Below are 26,107 nucleotides of genomic sequence, written 5' to 3' on the forward strand. Positions count from 1 at the left end.
CCAGTGAATCAATCTCCACCAGCTTCAAAATATAGTATCTTTATTCTTCGTTCATGACCGTATTTTGGGCAAATTTTCCTTTTTCTAGACTAAAAACACACGTAAAGATTGTGCAAATCAGGCCCGAAATCCTAATGACTGAGGACTCAAATCCAGCCTATTACAAAAAATATTGTTTGTGAAGACCGTGCCCAGCTGGCCTTACAATTTGCCTTTATTTTTCCTTGATTCATGATTGATTGTTTGTTGCTAGATACATAACTTAAATTGCATTTGTTTTCTTAATTATTAAACACAACAAATTTGGTGCAGCAACATGAAACACTTTGGCCTATATTACATTGCCATAGTAAGACTAGATGACCCTGATGTGCATTTCCAAATATGTTCAGCATTATTTCGGAAACAGAAAAGCTGAATATTCTCCCCTGGAACTGGAAGATATCTTAACCAGGTTAATGAATCGCATTTTCAAACGCTCGTGGTACCGGAAGATAACATGCATTTTAGAGCTATCCCGCAGCATGGAAAGATCACAGATCACCCTTCCTGGGGAAGGACAGAGTAAGAACATAGAAGAAAATGCACACTCCCTAAGCAGGCATTTTCCTGTTCAGGTGCCAAAGGATCTGCTCAATCCTAGCCTCATAATTCATAAGCCAGTACCGAAGCAGATACAGACACTTCCACTGTTTTTTGTTATGTTAATGGATGAAATAAACAAGTACTCAAACGGATAGAACACACTTCAAAAGAAACTTTATGTATTATTGGCACATTCTAATTCAGGGAACGTTTCCTCGTCTCCCAAACCCATCATCAAACGACTATTATGAACTCACCCAAAGCTTAAATACAATGATCTTTTGAATCAACAGTCGTTCGCAGCTCACTCAGAGAACTTGCATATCCAAGAAGTTGCAAACAAGTTTTTATTCCTCGCAAGGGGTCCTGCAACAGATATGTTATGACAATAGTTATGGTAACCGTGATGCAAGAACGCTAATCATTCAGAAAATGGAGATTTTCAAGTTCGCAGCATCTCTAGCTGAAAACAATCCATAGATGATCCATTTCACACTGTATTAATAATGTATATGTCTGTACTTTTCGTACCCCAGTAGGAAATATATATGATAATTATTTTCAACACTTGTTAACTTATATTGTTTAGTTTGCTTGCATTAAAATCGCTTATTTGGCTAGTGACGTCTAGCAACTGAAAAACATTACCGCAAACAATTAAATAATACTGACCTTCAAATCTTTGCTGAGTTGATGTAATCTGCAGGAAGGTAGATTTCTCCACCAGTTTCACCATGCTGCTCACCACTCACAGTTTTCCTGGCTGCCAAGAATTCCGCACTCATAGCATCCATCCCTTGCTGAACAGCTTCTTCAGCACTACCATAACCATGCTCCTCAGCATACTTGCGAACATCTTCTGTTATCTTCATGGAGCAAAACTTTGGCCCACACATCGAGCAGAAATGTGCCACTTTAGCACCATCTGATGGCAACGTCTCATCATGAAAGGATGTGGCAGTCATTGGGTCCAATGATAAAGCAAATTGGTCCAGCCAACGGAACTCGAATCTAGCCTTGCTAAGTGCATCATCCCAGTCTTGAGCATGTGGATGACCTTTTGCCAAATCAGCTGCATGAGCTGCTATCTTATATGATATGACCCCAGTTTTTACATCTTCCCTATTAGGCAAACCAAGATGCTCTTTTGGAGTGACATAACAGAGGAGAGCAGTACCAAGGGCACCTATGTTGGCAGCACCTATGGCTGAAGTAATGTGATCATAACCAGGAGCGATATCAATAGTCAAAGGTCCAAGGGTATAGAAGGGAGCTTCATTACACCATTCCAGTTGTTTTTGCATGTTCTCTGGAATCTTGTGCATTGGAATATGCCCAGGCCCTTCATTCATCACCTGAAAATTGTATACATTGTATCAAATACCGAGTCAAACATGATAAACTAACAGCATGTAAGCTCAAACCAGAGGTTAGTTAAGAATTAATGATAGTGATTAATGTACAACACTGTAGACTGTCACAAAGTTAGTTAACACTTTATTAGCTACTAGATGCGGAGATATCACATTATCTAATAATCCTAGCATATCAGAATGGTGTAAAGAGCAGTTGTGCAAATTATTATGTCATGTTACATGCGTCTTCGATGCATACAGGAACTTCAATTTCTAAAACATTTAATATACACTTAAATACTTAAAAACATTTTTAAACCCCTTATCCTGCTTCAAGTACTAAGCAGTAAGGGCACAACAATTTAAAAAAAAAATTCAAGTAACAACACTCCCAAGCTTGTCAATATAGATCAAACAAATCTTTTAAGTGTAGAAAGAAGAAGCATAATCACTAAGAATTCCTTCGATGTTAAAGAGTAAAAATATATGCTAAAGCTGATATAGTGATATGTCAAATTAACAACTTCATTTGTAATCATATAGATAGTGAAGTTATCCATCTTGCAGAGGACGGTATGGTGTGAAGATCTCATACAATAAAAAAAAAAAAAAATACATCAACATACTGCATAAGGTCATTACCTGAACATCTTTCTCCCAAGCTCTACGTGTCAATTCTCCTTGAGTTAAGAGCTCGGCGAATTGAGCAGTATCATTGGCATCATAAATCGACCCTGGTCGGAGTCCATCACCTATAGACAACGCGATATCATATTGATTGCAAATATCCAGTATGTCATCCCAGTGCTCGTAAGCAAAATTTTCCCTGTGATAAGTTAAGCACCACTTTGCATGAATAGAGCCCCCTCGGGAAACAATTCCAGTCATTCGTTTTGCAGTTAGTGGGATATAGCGAAGTAGGACTCCTGCATGGATGGTGAAATAATCTACACCTTGTTCAGCCTGTTCGATCAAAGTCTCTCTGAAAACTTCCCAGTTCAAATTTTCTGCGATTCCATCTACCTTTTCAAGTGCTTGATAGATGGGAACGGTGCCAACAGGAACAGCAGAATTACGTAAAATCCACTCACGAGTTTCATGGATGTGACGTCCAGTAGACAGATCCATAATAGTATCAGCACCCCACATCGTAGCCCATTGAAGCTTGTTAACTTCTTCCTCTATGGAACTCACAACAGCAGAATTTCCAATATTTGCATTCACTTTGACTAAGAAATTCCTTCCAACTATCATTGGCTCCAATTCCAGATGTTTTTTGTTGGAAGGAATGATAGCACGACCACGTGCAACCTCTGCCCTCACAAACTCTGCATCAAGCTTCTCACGAGCAGCACAGTACATCATTTCCTCTGTAATAATTCCTTTCTTAGCGTAAAACATCTGTGTGAATCTTGGTAAACCTAACTTTTCTCGCCTGTCAATCCATTCCTTGCGCAACTTTGGAAGTCCTATATATAAATAAAGAACATATGTGAATGATCAATAAAACTCCAGAATGTGCCAAATAGTATGCTGGAATGTCAGGAAATGTATGATACTATGACACAGAAGTTGATGTTCCAAAGCTCAATGAACTAAGAGATCGATATATATATAAAAAGCCCAACAAGTCGAATGAAGTTAATTGCACGAATATGGAAGTGCAATAAGTGAGTAGTCGCAACATCACAGATTTTTCTCTCCTCTTTCCATCATAGTGATTAAAAATCGCTTTCTCTTCAACAAATCCTCCCAATTTTATTTAATCTATCCAATCTGGTAACATATCTGTTTAATTGAAGTACTCTCTTCACTCGTCTCTTTCCTGCTGTCTTATATGCTTATTTGATCAACTTAACGACCTTGTGTCAGTCTACTCTTATAAAAAACCTCTCTCATGTGTACCCTTTGTTCGTTCCCACACTCTCACCTCCTTGAATTTGTAACTGTTTGTGCTCTATACCTCCTTGGACATGTGCACTCATATCACATACTCTCATATTAAGGAACTGAAGAATTAAATCTGGCTATGGAGTACTGAGCCCCGCTTCGCCAGTAGTTAAATGAATCAAATGGAAAGGTTGTCTATTTATAGGCAAATATTTTGAAAAGAGATTGCAAGTAGAGATGATAACTTTCTCTAGTTTTGATAAACAAGATGACACCTTTTATTTAAAATTATGAAGGGATATGGAAAGAAAGGATTGTGGTACATGACTAGATTCAATATACAGATAATCAAGTATGCAAACATGCAGTAACAAAACAAATTTTTATCCCAAGAACACATGAATGTAAATCGCAGAGAAAAACTATTAATGTCATACCAATCTGAGGGCTTATGTTTTGGGGGCCACTTGTATCATAGGTGTCAAAATGCGGTTCATCTCCAGATAAATGAACACGTCTGAATGGGACTCTAAGCACATGACCAGATTCTTCATGAGTAACTTCCCTGTAATCAAGAAATACTGAATCAATGTTTACAAATATAAAAAAAAAAAAATCGGAGAGAAGGCAGATATGCATAGTAATTGAGCATCTGAGCAACAGAGCTTATAAAATACAGATCCTAAATGGAAAAAAAAAAAAAAAACAGGAAAGTAAGGAACAAGAACAGACCTATGTTCTTTCGTGCTCCTTGGAAAGCACTGATCAAATGATGGAAGGGGAAGAAAATCAGGGGCTGCAGGGTCAACAGTGTGCTTCCTTTGTTTGATTGTTGTCTCCTTGTTAGTTGGAGGATCAAAGGTTAATGTAGCTCTAGCTCCTGAAAACGCAATATTCCAGTTTTCCTTCTTCCTAGTACTTGCAGCATTTCCGCTTACATCAAAGCCAGGCAAAAATGTAGTATTCGGCAACCTTGGGGAATCAGAATGCAAACCACTCTTACAGACGAAAGATGTCAAAGCAGTATTCACCGACGCCATAGAGGGACAGAAAAAACAGCACTGCGACTTACATCATTACACAAGTCAAGTTTCTCTCACAAAAAATAACGCAACCACTGTAGGATCATAAACTAAAACTTAACAAACATAATTGTACATGTAACAAGGTGACCATTTAGCATTTACAAGAACCTGCAAAAATTATAAATGCTTCATTTTGCTACCACGTACCAGGCATATTTTTTATTTCAAAAAAGTTTCTCTATTTTGATCCTAGGTGTTGGGCCATGACAAAAAATTCCCTAACAATTCTCCAATATAGTTCACATTTCAAACCAGCGGGCAGTGATGAAATCAGGATTATTCATTTCCCGCGACAATTCTCTATCAAAACATTATTGTACAACTTGTAATAAAATTACCCAAGAGCCATATACAAGAATGAGCATCAGATCCAAGCAGAAAAGAATTAACATACAAGCTTGATAATAAAAATGGTAAATGAAGCTGAGATCATCAAATAAACACACACATGCAATGAGGTACATTTAAAAAGTATGCAAACCTCAAGAAATGTGAACACCAAGTCTTCCTGCTCTTATCTCTTCAGTTCGATTTCCCTCTTGCAGCAATGAGTGAGTGAGCTTAATGTACTGCAAGCCTCCTTTTTGTAGTGCAATTTCCACTCAAAATTAGACGATTATAATAAATGTAATAAATCATAGTTTTGTTTCTTTCATGGGCCCTTCTTTATGGGGCTCCTTTGTAGTACAGTACTAATGGAAATAATGCAATCTTATGAATCTTTTCGTTGCGAGTCCCTCTCTAGTAATCAGATCGCTTGCAGTTCGTCATCTACTGATTTTATAGAATTCTGAAAAAAAAAATTCCCCGATTTGTTAAAATAATTTATCAATTACGCTCCAATTTAATTAAATATCTCCAATTTGCTCCAATTTAATTAAATATCTCCAATTTACTGAAAAAATCTCCAATAAATCTCCTTAACTCATGAATCAGTGGATCAATCAATTACTTCTGACTCCCAATTTTTTAATCAAGAATCAACATAGGTTGTGCAAAATATAATTTGATTTATATGAGCGTGCCAATTATCTAGTACGAATTCCTATTTTTATGCTCTTTAATAAATAAGCATATACTGTACACAAATTATTGTTATGGTAAAAGGTGAAAATGACTTGTGTTAGTGGTCTCTAAAAAGGTGAAACACCTTTATCTCCGAAAGCAACATTGATATTTTTTACTACTATCATAAAATATCCCTGCCCAGCCATTTGTGTGTTGGATTAAAAATCATACACTACAATATATGACAGCTTAACATCTTTCTATTTTTTCATCAACACAACTTTATAAAGTTGATATTTACTTTCAAATCTGCAGATTCTTCTGTCCCCAACACACATTATTGGACCATGATGGAGAAAGATCATGGATTGTAGAGCAGCTAGGAAGGATCCACAAAAAATTGAGGTTGATATTTACTGTATTTATGTATGAGTATAAACAACTTCAATATCTGGTGACCAGTAACCACCACCATTGGCCTGAGTACTACTCGTGCAGACTCGATATAACTTTTTACGAGGAAAAAATATATATACTGTTACATTTGGCATACTAAGATAGTCGAGTCAGATATTTACCCGCATTTCACAGTGTTGGATCAATAATGTGTTCAGATTTTTTAGCAGTCAGACACCAGCAGTGCTATATGAGTTCCAATAAAATGGAACTTAGAGATTAGCATATGGAGCTATACACAGATCTGAGACTGAGTTGATGCCACTGGGATGTTGTGTCTGACTGACTTTAGTCAAAGAACGGCAGATGAGGTAGTTTGCTTGAAACTGATGGTGCGGCTAAATCAATAATGTCAACTAAAAAGCAGATATTCTCACTGAACATCAAACAGACGTTGTCCTGGACTTGTTTGCAATGGGAGAGCAGACTCTTGCTTACCTGTAATGAAAAATGCAAGTTCTGCTGGTGCAACCACCATTTTTAACCATTCGTGAAGTTCTTCACCTTCTACTTTCTCTTTTTCTGAATAAAATATTGCAAGTCCGGCCAGTTAATCAATAAAGGCAACTTACTTTGAAAATCATGTTCAAAAAATGTCAGAAATGCTAAATTCTAATACAAGTCATAAACCTGACAAAATAAATAAATAAATAGACTTCATAAAAAAGTCATCACTATGTATTACCTTCCAGATGCGCACCAAGACCCTCCAAGACCGTAGGATTAGCACGCACAACACACAGTGCTACTTCGAGAGCTGACTGTAGCAATGCTTTGACCTCTCTTTGAGCAAGATCATCCAAATGTCCCTAGTTTAATTTTTCAAAAAAGGATATAAGCACATACCAACTGCTTGTCCCCAGGGAGGGAGGTACATGGCATTTTTCTTTTTCTTAAGATACAGAAATAGAGAGAAGATCAACCTGATCCCTTCCCCACGGAGAGGCTCCAGAGGAATTATCAATCCCGCCACTAGAAAGTGTTGACAACGAAACAGGGCCTATGGTTTGATTAAGACCATACTCGGTAATTGCCTTGTATGCCATATCAGTTGCTCGCCGTATATCATCAAGTGCACCAGTTGACACACGGCCTGAGTAAACAACTTCTTCTGCTGCACGTCCTCCGAGGAGAGTAACCAAGCGCCCACGCAACTCATCAACAAAAAGCAGATATCTATCCTCAGTGGTGGGAGGAGTGTAAGTAAAACCCAATGCCCCTCCTGATCGTGGTAATATACTGAGCTTCTGAAGAAACAAAATTTCTAGGTCTGAATCATCATTGGTATTATAAATCAACTATGATCATGAAGACTTTAGCACATTATTTTATTCATTTTTTTGAAAGTAAATTTAGGTAATAATGGTTTACAATACATATCAACAGAAAAGAAAAAATGGCAAACATGCTTTTAAGATCTACCTCTTATTACATAGAAATTTATGATTCTGATAATTTAGCACATTCTTAATTACCAGGGCATTACAATTAGAGGCGGCCAAACGGGCCAAACCGATTGAACCGGCACGCCCCGAACCGGGTTTTTAACCGCCCGAAACCGTATAAACACGGGCCGGTTCGAAACCGTCATGAACCGATATTGATCACGTGCCGAATACGGGTTGACAATTGAGGAACCGAACCGTAACCGGCCCGAAACCGTCAGAACCCGCAAAACCGGCGCAGTTGGAACCGCGGAACCGCGGTTTGAACCCTGGAACCGCGAAACCGCGGAACCGCGGTTTGAACCGCATAAGGTGCATGTACAAAAGGTGCTGGGTTGATATAATTACAGTTTTTTGCTTTCTCTTTTTTTAGTTTTTGTTTTATTTCGTTTGTTTAGTTAACTTTAGTGTTTGTTTAGTTTATTTCAGTAACTATAAAAATAATTTACTTAATTTTATTTCGTTTTAGTTTTTAAGTTTAGGTAATTTTCTTTAAAAAAAATAATTTAGTTAATTTTATTTCGGTTAAGTTTTTATACTTAAGTTTTTGTTTTTAAAAAAAATAATTTAGTTAATTTTATTTCGGTTAAGTTTTTATACTTAAGTTTTCTTTCAAAAAAATAATTTAGTTAATTTTATTTCAGTTAATTTTTTAAGTTTAGGTAATTATTTATTAATTTACAATTTATTGATAATTAATTTCATATTAATACTTAACAAAAATAATTTTCAAAATTAATATCATATAAAACTTTATTATCGAATTTTTAAATTTTAAGAATTATTAAAATTTACACATGTTATTATAAAACAAAATAAACATAAAACAAAAAAAACAAAAAAGTAACACACAGTAAATGACACAGACAATGATTGATGAGCCGATCTCAACCGCAGAACGTGAACCGCGAACCGCGGAACCGTTTAAACCGGCCCGAACCGCCAACCCGCCTAAACCGTCAAAACCGTATAACACGGTTTCGGTTTTCATTTTTACCAACCCGGCCCGGCACGGACCGGACCGCCGATCTTGACGTGCCGGTTACGGTTTCACCGCTGACGGTTCAGCCCGCGATTGAACCGGCCCGAACCGCCCCGGCCCGACCGAATGGCCACCTCTAATTACAATACTAGGTAAGCAGAAACCAAGGCATCTTCCTAGGTTATCCTCATTTACAGGGACAGAGGGAGAGTGGGAGCATGTGGGTACACAGGACCCCACCATGCCTTCCATGTAACCCAATATCACTTTAATAAAATTTAGCTTAAGAGAAGTTCTATGGTTTGCGCTCCCACAACTCATTTCTTGAACTTTTAAATAGTGAGTGGATTATCATATTGACATATTGAAGTATCTTCTAAGTAAACCTTTTTTCCTCAGTTTACATCTATTTTGGTTTTTAACTTTCCTGTGTCACATGGACTTTATTGTTGACAACAGGAATTTCCCAAGTGAATGAACACTGTGTTTAGTAAAAATAATATAAGAATTAAAACATACATTCATTAAATCAACTACTTTTAATATTTGTTATTCTTAACTGATTGATAATTTATTCGAAATTTGGATATTTATTATTCAAATTAAATGACCGCGACTTATTAGATTTCTAGCTACGAACTCGAATTGCTAACTTTTAAAGCTTTAAGTTACAATGAATTATCTATGCTTAAATTATTATACCAACTAGAAAACAAATTTCATAATAATATAGAGAAATACATTATTATTAAATCAATCACGTAGTTTAGAAAAATATTTTGCGCCCCTAGATGAAAAGTTTCCTGGCTTCGTCACTACCTCGTTTACTATTATCTATATCGACAACTTCAAGGAATGATCTAATTTGGCTGGGGGTTAAGTGGTTAACAAATGTTAAAGTGTACCGCCTAATGCCCTATGAAGGTCCAACCTTGTTATTTTCTCTCTTTTCGTCATTGTGGAGTCTTATCTTAAACAGGCAATAAAAAAAATTACTTCAGCACTTGGTACTATATTTGATAGAAAAGATATGTAAATTGCCAATAGTTGAGATTTGCAATGAAAAGCGGATTGTAAGGAAGAGGTCCTAAGCAGTTCAAAGACTCCAACATCAGAAGGGTCTGTGGAAGGTCCAATTTACTCAGCCTCGCCTTTAGTTAATAAACAGGTCGTTTCCAGGGTTTAAAACAATGACAAGCACCTCCCGAAAAAATATAAAAAATAATTGTGAAGGAAGACTATTTACCGAAACCCTTGGTTGTCCAGGAATTAGATTCGCAATTGCAGTCCCCACAACAGCGTGGCCAGCTTCATGCCTTGCTACCACACCTTTTTCAAGACCCTGCAGCTTAGCAGTCTTCTTCTCGATACCCTGTCAAATTAATTCAATAATCTGGAATCTTATAATTACGAATCCAAATGCTGATTGCAATAGATTACATAAGAACTAGAAAAGCATGCAAAGCAAGTTCAAGAAAGTAAAATAACGATAGACAATAGATAATGCTACATGAATCCCTCCTATCCCCTCCAAAACAAGTGCATATTTTGCTTGGTTTTAGTAAAACTAAAGTATCTTCACAAGCTATTGTCACATTCCAATAACGTTTTCTGTTATCATGAGTAACGAGCTCACTAAGTGCACAATCAAACTTTGCATGCAGCAAAAATTGTTTATCCAGAATAATACATCTTTGCTAGTCTCAAGTAAAAATCATTCAGTAGTTACATGTACTACGACCTTGAAGACTTGACACTAGAAGGCCATGGCTACAAGAATCTAAACTATGCACAGGATGATATGAACAAAAGGAGGCAGGCAATTGCTTATGACTAGCACAAGAATCAGTCTCAAAAAGACAAAAGTACCCATATGCATGGTTGCATGTGCATTTTTCTAAGACATCTCATGAAAAAAATAAAAACATGAATCCAAGCAGGAGTGAAAATTACAGCTATTGATCGCTCCACAGCATTAATGAAATCAATCTTCTCAACGACAACTTTATTTTGTCTTCCTGCTAACAGAGCAGCTTCATTCACTAAATTTGCGAGGTCTGCCCTGCAGAGATCCGGAGTCCACAAATGACTTCTGAACTGTCAACTAAAGCAATCTAAAAGCAATATGACTAAACTAGAAAGTAACTTACCCAGTAAAACCAGTTGTCATAGAAGCTATATCACCTAGATCAACATTCTCTCCTAGAGGAAGCTCCTTCTTGGAAACATGTACATTTAATATAGCTTCTCTTCCAGTTCTATCAGGTGTCTCTACCTAGAAACCAAATCACTTTAGTCAATTTTGCTCATGCACATAAGACATGACTTGCTTATCAGATGATTAAAAACAAACCATAACAACACGATCAAATCTTCCAGGACGGCGAAGTGCAGGGTCTAAAACATCTGATCGATTGGTTGCTCCTAAAACAATAACTGCTGAGTTACTGTCAAATCCATCCATCTCCTGCAGTGAAATAGTACACAAGAAGTATATACTACAATTTCATACCTCTGAAAGCAAAGCTCAAAAAAAAATAAAAATTCTTACAGTGAGTAACTGGTTCAGAGTTTGCTCTCGCTCATCATTGCTGACAATGCGAAACTTACCATCACGACTCTTTGCTACAGCATCTATCTGAAGAGTAGTAAAAGGAAGCTAAGAATCACCCAGGCAAGACAATTATAGGTAACATTGGAAGAGATTAGTGCATTTTAACCTCATCTATAAAAATAATTGACGGAGCTGCCTTCTTTGCCCGGGCAAAAAGATCTCTGACACGCGATGCACCCATTCCAACATACAATTCAACAAATTCACTTGCAGAACAACTTATAAATGGCACTTCTGCTTCTCCTGCTACAGCCTTTGCCAAAAGAGTCTTACCTGTCCCAGGAAGTCCCACCTGTAAGATGATGATTGGATTACTTGTACTTTCAAAAGTATATAAAGCTGAATACTTTAAGCAAGAAGTAATATTTGGGCCCACTACTTCTAGGTTGTCCAGTCCTTAATGTTAAATCCAGTCACCTCATGAAATTACTATCGAGTAGTTTAATAATCACCCATCATAAAGGGCCATTAATCCTTTATCTAGATCTCTGAGCCAAGATAGTTTTGGAATAAACTAAGACTCAATTACGGATTAAGTGGTCTCAATATATGTTTCTTTAAGATTGTTTACATGAAAACATATCCCACTCTGATCGAGTGGTTGCAACTCACCAGGAGAACACCGTGAGGAGGACGAGCACCGACTCGAAGATACCTGTCCGGATTCCTTAGGAATTCCTGAAGATGTTGATGGTATTAAGACCTTTCTAAATGAAAATTATTTATATATATAAGTAAATATATAACAGGTAAAAATTATTTATATATATATAAGTAAATATAGTCACAATGAACAAGGGCCAATTGTTCCTAGTAGGTTAGTAATTTTTTAGATACCACAATCTCTTCAAGCTCTTCCTTAGCTTCATCAACACCAGCGACGTCAGCAAATGTTATACTTTCCCCCGGTTCAGTCTCTTTAGCTCCTCTAGAGCTCCCAGACTTCCGATTCCTTAGCTGACCAGCTGTGGTACTCTGTACACATGCAGAGATATGAATAAAACTACACAAAGTATACAACTGCGCTGATAAGATGGCACACAGTAATACATGCCCATCCAAACCTGAGAGAATTTGAAAGGGAACCTTTGAAACAGCCCTGCCAACACAGCAACATAGAATAGAGTAATCTGCATGCATCAGAATGAGGCAAACATAACCCTCATGAGTATTCTTTAACTATTTGAAGATAAATATCAGCAACTTATTTAGTAAAATAAAAAATAAAAATCAGCAATTTATATACACAAGTAATACAGATATGGATCCAGATATAGAAAATTGTTTCAAGTTGATCAAAACAATAATCTGAAACACATGTGTGTGCGCGTGTGTGTGCGTGTGTGTGTGTGTAGGGGCTTACTCCACTAGAAACTAAATTAGCCTAGAAACTAGAAACTAGTCCCTGGCCAGTTTTTCATCACTATTCTCAACTACAAAAATCACTCATTTGTATATTAGAAATCACTATTTTATATATACAAAATCTGAAAAATATAGATATATAAATACACATATATACAACGTATATCATCATCATCTTCAATCATACTACATTGATGAAACTTTTGGCATGATTATCAACCCCTTCCACTACTTCGCCGTCACTTACAACCATGATTTGCCTATCACCGTTTGTCATCATAACTTGCCACTACTAATGACCATCTACCATCACCACACACCTCATCCCGTCATTTGTTATCATCATGGACCTTCTATAACTATAATTGATCATCAATAATCGATCACCAATATCAATCATAAGTAATTTTCTCAATTATTAGAACTAAGAACTGATGAATTTACTGTATAAAATAGTGATTAACATCATAGAAACTAGTGATTTCTGTAGTTATAAACAGTGATTGAAGGAGTGGTTTCTAATTTCTAGAATAACATTGGTTTCTATTTGATCACTTGCCTATACATATACATATGTGTGTGCGTGTGTGTGTGTCTGGTCACATCCTTCTTTAGAGTAAAGGTTAAAAATGCTACTACATGGTCTCAGAAAGGTCAGTCAAGCCACTATGATACATCACGAAAGATAAAATGGAGCTATAAGTAATATAACTATACTAGTATACTTTCCACTGAGTTTTATTATAAACGTAACTCATATTTTTGTTCTTCTAACTTGAACAGAATCGAAACTTTATGACACAACATCATTATCTGTCACCCAAATTAGGATATCTTATTGCCACTAGCAGTCAAGACTCAAGAAGCACAATCTAGTTTAGTATCTATGCTAATTCCACATACAAAAAGAAAGCAACTTTTTCGTAGGGTTTCAAGCGCCTAACAAAGGGATTACATATTTATCTATTAATTCTTGATATATAGTAATCTCAGTATTTCAGTTAGATGTTAGATTATATAATGGACTTCGATTACATATTACAGGAGATTACAATTCATCAAATTGAGAAATTTAGTAGACTATCATTAAATTTTAAGGAGTTGTTCAATCTTAATTGACCAATATCAAAAATGAATTTTCCAGGTGCATTAAAATGTCCTCCTCCAAGTCATCTCTTCGACTTTCCTCTTTAGAAAAAATATGCCATATGCCACCACATGATGAGTCATCCCATATTAATTTGATTGGTTATCCTTACCTTTCCTTTCATAAAATATGCATAGCATGCATAATATGTATAAGTGTCTGTATAAATTGCAATTTAACATAATTAGCATTCATAATGTTCAGGAAGAAATCCCAACTCCATTGATGCAGAAAATAATATATTTAAATTAGTTTATTATTTTATATTATCATTTAGATATAAGGATGTTTTATATAAATAATCATATAATATACCTAGGAATATTCATTAAATAGATTTATAATAATTAGAAATATGGTACTCCCTCCATCCCACCCATTTGTTTACATTTTGGTAGGGAACGGAGGTTAAAAAAGTGCATAAAGTAGTAAGAAAGAACAAGAAAAGTGGGTAAGGTGATTGTACCAATCAATATTTAATCGATAGATTTGAAAAGATGGACGAAAGTAGTGGGTGAGATTATTTTTTATATTAGAAAATTTTACCACTTCTAAAAACTTTTGAAATGTAAACAATTGGGAGGGACATCCAAGAAACGAAGTGCAAAGAGTTAGTTGGGACTGAGGTAGTGATAGATAGTAATATCCTAATAGGTACTACCTCTGTCCCAACCATTTCCTTACACTTTCCTTTCTTGGATGTGTCTCTCACTTCTTTACATTTTCAAAACTTTTTAAAATTAGTAAACTTATATAATATAAAAACAAATCTCACCCACTACTTTCATCCACCTTGCCAAATATATCAATTATATTGATTGCTCCAACCACTTTACTCACTTTTCTCTCTTTCCACTACTTTATGCACTACTTTATACATCTATAATTATATAAAAAGCAATTCATACCACAAGAACCATCAATTTTGGCGGCGGCGCCCGCGGGGGGGGGGGGGGGGGGGGGGGGGATGGATATTGCAAAATGCTTACAACAAAAAAGCTAAAACTAGAATCAGAAAAATACCCAACCTTTAGGGACTTCTAAAATTTCAAACATAATTCATATATAGTTTCAGCTTCCTTAACCAACAAAAAAGCTAAAACTAGAATCAGAAAAATACCCAACCTCTAGGGACTTCTAAAATTTCAAACATAATTCATATATAGTTTCAGCTTCCTTAACCCAACCCCATCCCCCATCCCCATCCACAAAAAACCTCACCACTGAACCACATTTTGTTTCCATATGAGCTATAAGTACATCTAGAAATTAGTGTAGAAAACACAAGCGGAAGATATTCATGGTATTTACCAACTTTTATGCTATTGTTTTCTATTAAATTTATTTAAAAATGACTTTGATACTTGAAACAATATATACAAGACAAGGCTTCAAGGAACATCTTCAAGGCTTTTAGAGCAATCGATCTTTTTCCCTTGCATACATTATTTATACACAAAATCCGATATTTTTTATATAATACTACTTTTGCCCTATTAAGCACACTTCACAAAATATGGAATCTTTCCCCCCAGCGCACCAAATAGAATCTTTATAATGACCAGAAAATAGAAACTAATCAACATTGAGTTACCGGTATGGTAGTTTTGCCCTTTGTATTTTTTTGGCATGAAGGTCTAGTTTCTACTTTCCATTAGCTAAGTCATGGGGATAGGTGATGAAAACAGTCTCTGTATAACAGAAAAGGGTATGGCAATCTGCATCAGTGCAGTCCCCTACAGTTTTTATTTTTAATTTGCTATTCTCAAATACACTTTATCAAATACGAAAGAAGCAATTATGTTACTCCAACTCTTCTATTTACGTGGTCGTACTCGTGTCCGATACTTGGACACTCAGACACAACACTTATTCTTTGTCAGATCCTTTGCTGAAATATGGAGACTCTGACCAACTAAAATACCACTTATATGTTGAATATAAAATGTAAGCCAAAAAAATTGAGCAAAAATAAAGAAGTAAAAAAAAATTAAAAAATAAACAAGTAGAGAAGATCCCTAATTTGCAAACTCATTCACAAAATGTGTTTAATCCAAATTCGATTGTTACTTTTTGTTAAAGTACCTACTTACCATGCTTGTTTATTATTGTATTATGTCGCTTCCCCATACCCGTGTCCACAAATAGGACAGTGTCCTTGTGTCCCCAATTTTCAGATTTTTCGAGCCCAACACTCGGATAAGTGTCATCAGTCATGTCTCATACTTCATAACGAAGTCAAAGTAACATCAAGCAACTTAAGTTCCAAATACTTATGAAACAAATTTTATGGGTGTGATCAGAGTCTGGTGAGTTCCATTACAAAACATATTATCTTTAATTCTTTATATTCCAATGAACGCCTGACGAGGCATTTCAACGATTACATAATATGTCATTTTGGTTGCTTAACCAAGTATCTTTCTCCTATCTAGTGGAAACATATCAAAAAGTGGTAGCAGGACTTGCTGAGGCATTGATTTGGTAAAAATAATGGAATGTTGGCTACTAGAAACGAGGATAAATCAAAACTACTTTTGCGACCAAGAATTAAAACAATTAAGCATGTTTAGCTTCATATTGTTATCAAACTATAAGAACGTCATAAACTCATCATCTAACTAATGCAGAGTCAAAAATAAATGGACAGGTTCAAATGAAATCTTTTCAAACATAAATAACCATATTAATAGTAGCTCAGCAAAAACAACTCACCAATGCTGAATTGAAGAATCCACCCGACCGCTTGTCAGGTGACCCAAACTCCACGCCATACTCAACCATCTTCTCATATGGAGCCTTAATATCACTTGGGCGAGTAGTCGTATAAACAATTCTCTTCACCGGCACTACACTCCTCAATAACTCCGAATCTTGCACCGCATCGCCACTCCCCACCATACCACTCCCTTGAACATCCTTCAACTTGAACATTATATTTACACCATCAACCTCAACTTTCTCAACCTGATTCCCATTAACCTTACTCAAAAAATCACTATAAGGTACACAAACCAGCGTCGTGTGAGGCCTCGGGTCCGAGCCAGGCAACACAATATTAGGCTTAAACAACCTCATAACAAAAATAAAAATTCCTAACTGCAACAACAAAATACCAATTTCTTGTGCCTGAATTATAGGTTTCCACTCCCATTTTCTACTTTTCCCCCACCACCCACCTCTCTTTTTCTCCTCTTTTCGACTCGAACCCGAAGAAGTTGTTCTAATATCATTCTTCTTGGTGTTCTTGGCATCATTCTGCTCGGCAGATGGCTCAGTTTCTTGCTCAGCTTTAGCTTTAATTCGATAAAGATTGAATCTTTGTGAATTTCTCCACAACCCACTTTGCCTATACAGATTAATTGGGGATAAAGATGAAGTGGTGATATAAAGATTGGGTTTTTGAGGTAAAAATCTGAGTTGATTTTTAAAGAAAGTGTATCTATGTATATGGTTTGAATTGGGAGTTGAATTTATGTAGTATTGTGTGTGGATTATTGGGTGTAGAGGGTGGATTGTTGACATTTTTAGGTTAATTCAAATAAAAGAATTGTAAGAATGTAGTGTATATATACATGTCTCTATGATGTCCAAGGAGGATTATGTTCCAAGCGGTTTGGACTTGGGAGCTGGGGACAAGTGGAGGGAGAATGTGGGCCGTTGGATATGGAGCATTGTCATCATCTTTGAGTAGTCCTATCCTTTTATATATAGTGATAAATTTCCTAATAAACAATTAATAAATCATGCTAGATAATATTTTAGTTTTAAATTATGTTTCAAATTTCAAATAAAAATTATATTAATTTACATTATGATGTTAGAACTGACATATAAAATATGTCTTTAATATTGAATATGACAAGATATATGAAGAGATTAATCTAATAATTTGTTTAATAATTATATGGTGTTTTGGGATTGCATGGTGAGAACATGACGAAAATTAAAGATGAGGGATCCTCGAATAGGTCGGGACTCGGGAAGACGTTGATTTGTTTTTTGAGCTCGATCATCGAAATTAAAAAAATCTATATTACATGACTAATATTAGAAAATTGTCATATCTCTTATTTAAATAAAATTTGAATGGGAAGGGAACAAAATGTGGTCACTGTTTAGTGAGATAGAATTTGAAAAAATTAATTTCAACACATGTTTCAAAGATAATTTAGAAATTTTATCATCCAAGAGTCAAGACATCATGTATAATTTTGATGAATACAGTAGAAAACATAATTTCGAGAGAGTTTAAGTCATTGACAAAGAAGTTAGAATCATTTTCTAATTCTTCATGTATAAATAATGATCAGTCATTTTCATTTCATTTTTAATATCAAAATATTTATTTACTATCCTTTTTATACTCTTTGGCATCCTTTTACATGGTTTCTCTGAAAATAGTCTTTAAATTTGATATTATAGTTAATAATGAGTAGTGATAGTTGTTATTCAATGTAACATACTAACTTAGTAGAATTTTTTTTATAATATATGTGAGGAATTCACCTGAATGGAGATACTCGGAAGAGGTGCATTATTTTTAAGATTTACAAGAAGTGATGAATTGTTTATAATATATTTAGGAAATTCCTGAAATGAAAAATGATCGGAGTACATGCATTATTTTTACAATTTACTACAGGTGATGATCATATTCTGTTTACATTATACAAGAGTAATTCCATAATTAGGAAGTAAAATACTCCACTAGATAGCCCCTGAATTGGAGGATCTAGCAAACCGATGAGCCAAACAAAGATTTCTAAACTTAGCAACTCACAAGACCACATGCATTACATTCTGGTATGGCTTTGAAAGAGGTTTTTTTTCCTGTCAATTCTAAACTTTTCTAGCATGATCTCTGTTGCATTAGTTTCTTTGTATTACTCAAATGATAAAGTTGAAATCTTTCTACATATCTGACAAGGGTTTTGTAAGTAGAGAAGTTTCAGATATCAGAATGTCAAGGTGTTGAAGATATAAGATCATTAAAGTATATTTGATCAAAGATTTATAGATGGATATTGATAAAAAGAATATTCAAGCTTTTCTATGGAGGGTTCTTAATTTTGTAATAGAAGCTTGTTATAACATTGTACAAGCATATCCGAAAACTTCTATTGGAACAATAACTGTCTTATTTTTGTATGTGTTTCTTCCCCTAGTCTTGGTGTTTCTGGTTTGCTGTTTAATTGCTTGTGGCATAGGTGTTGTTGTTTATAGAGTGTACTTTCGTGATGATCTTGAAGGATTTGATAAGATTTGGGGATATAAAAAAACGGATGAGAAGTCTCCGATTACTAGAGAAAATGAAATGGGTAAAAATGTTATTAGCTTGGGGCAAAGCGAGAAGCCTAGAAGAAGAAAAGTTAATGAAAAGGATGGAGAAAGTTATAATGCACAAAGAAGCAATGTGGAGAAAGATGTTGGACGTCGAGGTGGGACAAATGATGATTTGTTTGATAAAACTGCGGTGGTAGAGGAAGACTTGAAGGAAATAAGGGAGGTGAACACACATCCTGGTAAAAAGAAAGCAAGGCCTCCTTCGCGTCAGACTTCAGAAATTGTTGCATCTCCTCCATTCACTTCTGGTTCTCTGGAAGAGGGTCCAGATTTTTCTGGTGTTAAAGGGGAAGATGAAGATAGTTCAGATGACTCGGATGGACACGAGGATAGGAATAAGGCTGTAGAATGGAGTTTTGATGATCAAATGAATCTCTCACATGTTGGCAATATTGAGATAGAAAGGAACACAAGGCTGGAGAATTTGATTGCAAGACGGAGAGCTAGAAAGTTGTTGGATATACATGTTAGAAATACATTAATGAGACCTGCCACCAGTGACTCTCGGGATCGTATTCCTTCCATAATAACAGCAAGAAAGAACCATTTTCTTTCTTCCGGTTCTGAACTGTCACCGATTCCTGGTTCAGCACCTTCTGTTTTATTACCAATGCACAAAAGTCCTTTTGACATTTCTTTTGACCCAGAAAAGGAGAAGCCCATTCCTACTGGGGAGAGTTTTGAAAAGGAAATTCTTGCAGATCAACAAAAGGAGGCTACATTTTGCAGACATGAGAGTTTTGGTCGTAATACTTTCTCTCCAATGAAGAAGTCCTTGCAAGATCGAGCAAATCATGATTTTACATTTCATCATGGGCCTATTGACAAAAATGAAATCTCCAGAGTAGTACATCAACCAGGTAATTTAAGAAATAATATCTCTTCGTTAAAAAGTTGAGCAGTAGATGTATTTGTTTCTTTTGCATAACTGATTATTGTATACAGAATCTTCTCATGGAAATGAGGAAGATGGGACTGAAGTAAAGCAAATTGTGCATGAAAAGATTAATGAGAGATCAAGATCTTCATCTTCCTCAGAAGAAGATATACCATTGTCTGGGGCTGACAAAGATAAACTTTTGAAATCTCTCTCTTCCCTGGCTCAGAAGGACACAGATTCAGAAAGAGATGAAGAAGTTCATGTTCCATATAATACTGATAGACTTCTGTATGAAAAGACTGCAGGCAATTCCTTTTTCGGTGAGAAGCGCGCGTTGCATGCTCCTAGCAATTCTTTAGCCTCAGACCTGCAGGTGGAGGTTTCAGAGGTTGGTTCGCCACATAGCACCTCATCAAACGAAAAATCTAATATTTTTGATGATTATGTCAACAAAGAAGTTACATCTGGCGGTGAAGATATGAATGAATCAAATATGAGGGAAATAAATGAAGTGAGTGAGAAAGATATCACTGATGCCGGGGTCTCAAGTACTAACCACAACTTAGATTCTAATGCATCAGACTTGCAACCTGAAAAAGTTGTTCAACAAGAGGAAAGTAGCTCTCACTCGCAACCTTCACACTCAGCTGACAGCATTCAAGGCCAGACCACTGATGTTCAGCCAGACCATCACGCTTCATCTGATGCTCCAGATGCACCTTCAAAAAATGATTTAGAAGATTCAGCAAAAGAAGTGATAGCTAATACATCTACTTTTGATAAGTTAAAGGTCAGTCATCATAGTTCTTATGGCAATATAGGAACTTGTGCCCCATCATATAGTAAACAAAATGATATGGCCTATTTGCATTTATGCCTTGTGTGATCAAATTTACATGTTTTTGTTGTTTGCAAACTCTTCTATTATATAGTGGATAGTTCATATCCATTTCAGAATGATGCTTATGTGGATACTTGAAATAATTTAGTACTGTACTATGAATCTTCCAACCGTCGAACATGTGAATCATTATCAGTTGTACACTTGTACTCATACTACAAGTTCTAAATTTGTTTGAAATTTAAAAAAAAAGAAAAAAGAAGAAGATATATTTATAAATTACAGTAAGTTTGATAATGCTCCTCATATTTGATCAGGAAGCATATCCTGAAGAAGTCAATGTTGTTGAAGAATCTGTTGTACATAACAATGATGCGAGTGAGAGTTCAAAGTCCCGTGAAGTCATAGAACCTGAGGCCATAGCAGGAGTTTCAGCACCAGTTGAGGGAATCAATAGTGAATCCTTAAAAGAAGTTTCTGATGAAAAAGTGAGTTGTTTTCTTTTCATCTAATTGTGTTTTATTTTCTCTTGTGTTTCAATATGTTTCATGCCCGTTTACTTTCAATGTGAAAGCTGATATACAGGATTATATTCCATTTTTTAGTTTTTAATAGCTTGTATGCTTTTAGTTCTTCTTGAAATATCTATGGTGAGCATTGTGCATGCTTTAATTTTTATAATATAAGAAATTCCTGAGTATTCTCCCTGGTGATTGGACTGACTATTGCACAGGATCCATCCTTGCTACAGGATATCCCCACTCAAGATCGTGAAGAAGGCAATGCTAGTAGTCATAATGACAAATCAGTGACCATTGAAAACGAAACACATTCAAAATCAGAATCTGCTAAAGAGTCAGGGAGTGATGACAAAACCATTGTTGTTGAAAGTGACTCGACTTTAATACCAAATGAAGCAGTCGTTGCTTCAGAACAAGTTGACCTAAATGGCGATTCAGGCAAAACTATGGGTCATATGGAAGTTAAGGTAAAAATATATGCCTGTAAAACATGCATATACACATGTACATGGACAATTTCACACCATATATGTTGCATAGGGCTGCTTTTTATTGATTTCTTTCTATCTGCACAGAAACAATTAGATAGGAAACTCCACCGTGAAGTGTAAATCATGCATGTACACATGCACATAGACAGTTGCACACCATATATGCTCCAGGGGGATGTTTAATATTTTATTTGTTTCTAACTGCACAGGAACAATTAGATCCTCATCAAGGAGACTTGACCGTAGAAGGCAATATCGTTTCCAATGACAATGAAACAGCAAATAGTGCAGCAGAAGAGGACATAAGACCTGCTAGTGAAGCAACGAAAAAGGATGACAATGAAACAATAAAAAATAGTGCAGCAGAAGAGACCGCAAGTGAAGCATCAAAGGATGACAATGAAACAGTAAATAGTGTTCCAGAAGCGAATGAGAAAGAACCAGCAAGTGTTGAAGAAACAAAGAGTAGGACCTGGAAATTTTTCTGAGGCAAAGGCATAGAAATTTACTCTAATTAAAACCCGGGACTTGTAAACTTGCACTATCAAATGGCAGGAGCTGGAAAATTTATGAATTTTTACTTTAGATGACAGAGGATAGTGCAGAGTCATCTGAGAAACTATCCAAACTCGATGTCAACTTTATTAAAATATCATGCCCCCAGGCCCCGATGTACCTGTGGAAAATTTCATGTTATAAGAAAGGTAAGGGCGGGAGGCTCAGTTGTACAAATCAGGCTATTAGCCGGTATCAAGTAGCTTGTATGTATTTACTAGTTCAGGATCAGTCTAAGCTCAGCTCTTCTTGCTTAGTCTTCCTTTTTGAGGGTGGTAATTATCTAGGTGCCATGTTATCATTCAGAGTTGTTATATATCAGCCTTTACTTCTGTTACTTCATTTTCTAATACTTGTAAAAGTTTCTAATAATTACTAGGTAAATCCTACAGAAAATATTTCTTTGTACTATAGTTGTTTTCGTATAAGAAGAAATCAGTTATTTCTACTGTAGGCAATTTCTTTAAGGAAGAATCTTTGTAGAATTTCTTTCCAGGACAAAGAGCAATAGTGGGGGTTCTCAGCATTACTTATTATGAAGAAGAAAAGCACAATAATCCATTGTTGAATGTGTCAAAGAAAGCTGAAATAGGTACTCTGTATGTTCAGTTGGAGGTACATTGTCTTCTTGAAGCAAACACTTTATTCCTCGTCGAGGCAAGGGCTTTACGTCTTACCTCCTCAACCCTACTTTTCGTTGATGTAGTATTTTGGTTCAATTTGGTTTTAAGTACATTTTCCTTTGTTGTTATGAAAGTAGAGAAATGTTAAGAAAGTATATAATGCCTGGATTCAAACACTGTTTCAAACCACCAATTTCCACAGCTTGAATCTTCTCTAAACAAAATTCCATTATAATGCCAAGCTGCATTTAGAAGTTTCAAGCAATATCAGATACGGAAAAAAGTTTGAACTGCCTTAATAACCATCTTTTGGGTTCTCCCAGTAGGATTCAGTGACACTTACTCGTCGGAATATGTTTCCTTCTGACATATCACAGAGAGGCATGAGAGACGGGACTCTTTAGCATGTGATGAGCGACTATGTTTACAGATCATTTAACAAAAATAAGATTAACCCTATCGAGTTCTTCAAAGAAAGTTCTGCAATCCTAACAACTAAGTACAGATATATGATCAGGACTCCGGGCCTGAGTTCTACCATCCAGGGACATGTAATTACTACATTCTTTCTTATCACATTGCTGCATTAACATATATTTTAAATGAGTCTTTTTTGTTTCATCAAATTCGCAATATACAATCCCCAAGTGGATAAAAATAAAATAGACTATACTTTTGGTTCATTATTATATAATTAAATTTCGTAAGCTAGATAATACAATTTGTGGTAAGTGTAAATCAATCATCAATATACTTATATAAAGGAGAAGCGAGGGGCGGGTAGGTGGCGCCTCTTATATCGCTCTGTTCTATTTTTCTAATTTTCTGGAATTTTTGGATGAAAAATATCAAAAATTAGAACTATCGTTTTTAGTTTCGGATATATTAGAAGCAAGTTTCAGAATCTGATTTTGTTTCAGTTATTTATGGAATATAGTAGCTTGAAAGTTTTAATCTGATTTTGTTTCTATATTTTTTGTTTCAGTTATTTATGGAATATATTAGCTTGAAAGTTTTAATCTGATTTTGTTTCTATATTTCAGAATCTGATTTTGTTTCAGTTATTTATGGAATATAGTAGCTTGAAAGTTTTAATCTGATTTTGTTTCTATATAAAGGAGAAGCGAGGGGCATGTAGGTGGCGCCTCTCACATCGCTCCGTTCGATTTTTCTGATTTTCTGGAATTTTTGGATGAAAAATATCAAAAATTAGAACTACCTTTTTTAGTTCCGGATATATTATTAGAACTACCTTTTTTAGTTTCGGATATATTTTAAGCAAATTTCAGAATATTATTTTGTTTCAGATTATTTAAGGAATATAGCAGTCTGAAAGTTTTAATCTGATTTTGTTTCAGATTATTTAATTATGGAAAAAAGTAGCACACAAGTGTCTCCGCACCTATAAATACCCCTATAGGTTGTAGGGTTTTGGATCATCTAAACACAACCTATTCTCTTTCAATACCACAACCCTACCTCTCTCTGGTGATAGTTCTCTTGCTCGATTTCTAATTCGATAGTGTGGTTCTTCTGCAACGATAAGTGAAGACTGTTTATATGGTATTAAAAAAATAAAGGTTGTTGCAAGCAAAGTTAGTTATAGACCGCTATGTGGAGTCGACAATCCAAACACGGGAGAAGAATATAGTCTTGACATGATATTGATGGATGATATCAATAAATTAACTATTAGTGATGTATGTTTGTTGGTTATTCTTTTATAATATTTGCTTTGTTCATCGGACATGTTTGTTGTTGTTAATTTTTATATGATTTACTTTGTACACAGAAAAAAATTATTCATGCATTATCTGTTTGCTCCGTTCAAGCAACTTTTAAGTGAAGACTATTCATCCGATATTAAAAAATAAAGGTTGTTACAAGTAAGAGTAGTTATAGACCGCTATCTCATGGATTTAAGTTAGATGTTTTTGTGCACAATCAATTCAAAAAAACTGGAGGAATGTGACAATGTAAGAATATGATTACTTTTCAAAAAAAAAAAAAAACACAAATAGAATTAAGATTCGTCGTGCTTTAAATTGTTAATTACGTGTAGAAATTTATTTTCATTTTTTCAGCATGAATTATCGTCCAATTTTGTAATTTTATATATTAGTATTGGTATTACATCAAGATTTATAAAATAAAATTTATTTTACCTACAAATATTAATTTTTAATGATTAATATACTTTTTATAGACAGCCACAAAATTATTGCATTCTACAAATATTAATATTGAATCATTAATATAATTTTTACAGGCCGCCGCAACGCGCGGTTTCTCAACTAGTTCATTAGATACTGGAATTTTTAATAGTCTGCCACAGGCTTTTTTAAAGTAATTACTTCAAATACCTTCGAAATTACAAGAAATTCTAAATTCCTCAGAACTTATTATTTCATCATTTGGTTATATAGAAACAAACAAAGTTCTAATAATACATTCTTCATATTAAGATAATTTTAAACTTGTGCCACTTATCTACAAAAATTTAATTGCATTCAGAACTGAGGCCACTTATGATATTCTAATGCATATTTAAGTTTTAACCCTCACAGTTGCTTTATAAGTTTTGAGACTTGTAAATCAAGAATCACTTTACAAAGACAAGGGGTCAATTAATTCTTTATGTTGATGGATTAGAGTAAACAATGCAAAACCTGATAGATTCATCATAATCAAGAATAAGAATCACTTGCTTAGTAAAAAAGAATATAAGAATCACTTGAAAAGGAGTAGATAACCGAAAGTGTGAGTGTTGTGGCATTATGTGGATGAGTAACTAGCAGTTGGTTGATAACATAATAAGGATAACAAAAAGGAAAGTAATATAAAGCAAAGTAATTTGAGGTGCTTTACATTGCAAATTTATTTCAGGCAAGTTTGAATTTTGTGTTCACTAACGTAAG

General features: G+C 35.1%; 2 protein-coding genes across 5 annotated transcripts; one reads left to right on the forward strand and one right to left on the reverse strand.

Annotated features, from left to right (window-relative positions):
- Positions 1–747: 747 nt before the first annotated feature.
- LOC108208919 (phosphomethylpyrimidine synthase, chloroplastic) lies at positions 748–17,538 on the reverse strand. 4 transcript variants are annotated; one of them, XM_017379539.2, is made up of 14 exons: positions 16,648–17,508; positions 12,485–12,550; positions 12,258–12,395; positions 12,033–12,098; positions 11,527–11,712; positions 11,358–11,444; positions 11,160–11,273; positions 10,957–11,081; positions 10,760–10,868; positions 4,563–4,891; positions 4,268–4,395; positions 2,583–3,409; positions 1,258–1,940; positions 748–951 (listed from the first exon to the last, which is right to left on the reverse strand). In XM_017379539.2, the coding sequence occupies exons 1-13, from the start codon at positions 17,455–17,457 to the stop codon at positions 1,260–1,262; spliced, it is 3,666 nt and encodes a 1,221-aa protein (XP_017235028.1). In that variant the 5' UTR covers positions 17,458–17,508; the 3' UTR covers positions 748–951; positions 1,258–1,259. The 4 variants fall into 4 exon arrangements, with proteins under 4 accessions (XP_017235028.1, XP_017235027.1, XP_017235026.1 ...); XM_017379536.2 differs by lacking the exons at positions 748–951; positions 1,258–1,940; positions 2,583–3,409; positions 4,268–4,395; positions 4,563–4,891 and adding exons at positions 6,311–6,901; positions 7,065–7,188; positions 7,303–7,626; positions 10,053–10,178 and having other exon boundaries at positions 16,648–17,538; XM_017379538.2 differs by lacking the exons at positions 10,760–10,868; positions 10,957–11,081; positions 11,160–11,273; ... (4 more) ...; positions 12,485–12,550; positions 16,648–17,508 and adding an exon at positions 5,397–5,537 and having other exon boundaries at positions 4,563–4,897.
- A 1,414-nt stretch (positions 17,539–18,952) lies between these two features.
- Positions 18,953–22,499, forward strand: LOC108207453 (uncharacterized). Its single transcript, XM_017377899.2, has 5 exons — positions 18,953–20,138; positions 20,224–20,948; positions 21,317–21,487; positions 21,733–21,987; positions 22,221–22,499. Exons 1-5 carry the CDS (start codon positions 18,953–18,955, stop codon positions 22,497–22,499), a joined length of 2,616 nt encoding a protein of 871 aa, XP_017233388.2.
- Positions 22,500–26,107: the final 3,608 nt, after the last annotated feature.

This window comes from Daucus carota, chromosome 2 (genome assembly GCF_001625215.2).
Source record: "Daucus carota subsp. sativus chromosome 2, DH1 v3.0, whole genome shotgun sequence".
NCBI classification, from domain to species: Eukaryota; Viridiplantae; Streptophyta; class Magnoliopsida; order Apiales; family Apiaceae; genus Daucus; species Daucus carota.

Coding starts and splice junctions, on each gene's coding strand:
- LOC108208919 (XM_017379539.2), bottom strand. CDS start 17,457: ATGTCAACAATCCACCCTCTACACCCAATAATCCACACACAATACTAC. Junction 12,551..16,647: donor GATTCTTCAATTCAGCATTG/GTGAGTTGTTTT, acceptor TGATGCATGCAG/ATTACTCTATTCTATGTTGC. Junction 3,410..4,267: donor AAACATAAGCCCTCAGATTG/GTATGACATTAA, acceptor ATTTATATATAG/GACTTCCAAAGTTGCGCAAG.
- LOC108207453 (XM_017377899.2), top strand. CDS start 18,953: ATGGATATTGATAAAAAGAATATTCAAGCTTTTCTATGGAGGGTTCTT. Junction 21,488..21,732: donor AAGAAGTTTCTGATGAAAAA/GTGAGTTGTTTT, acceptor ACTATTGCACAG/GATCCATCCTTGCTACAGGA. Junction 21,988..22,220: donor TGGGTCATATGGAAGTTAAG/GTAAAAATATAT, acceptor CTAACTGCACAG/GAACAATTAGATCCTCATCA.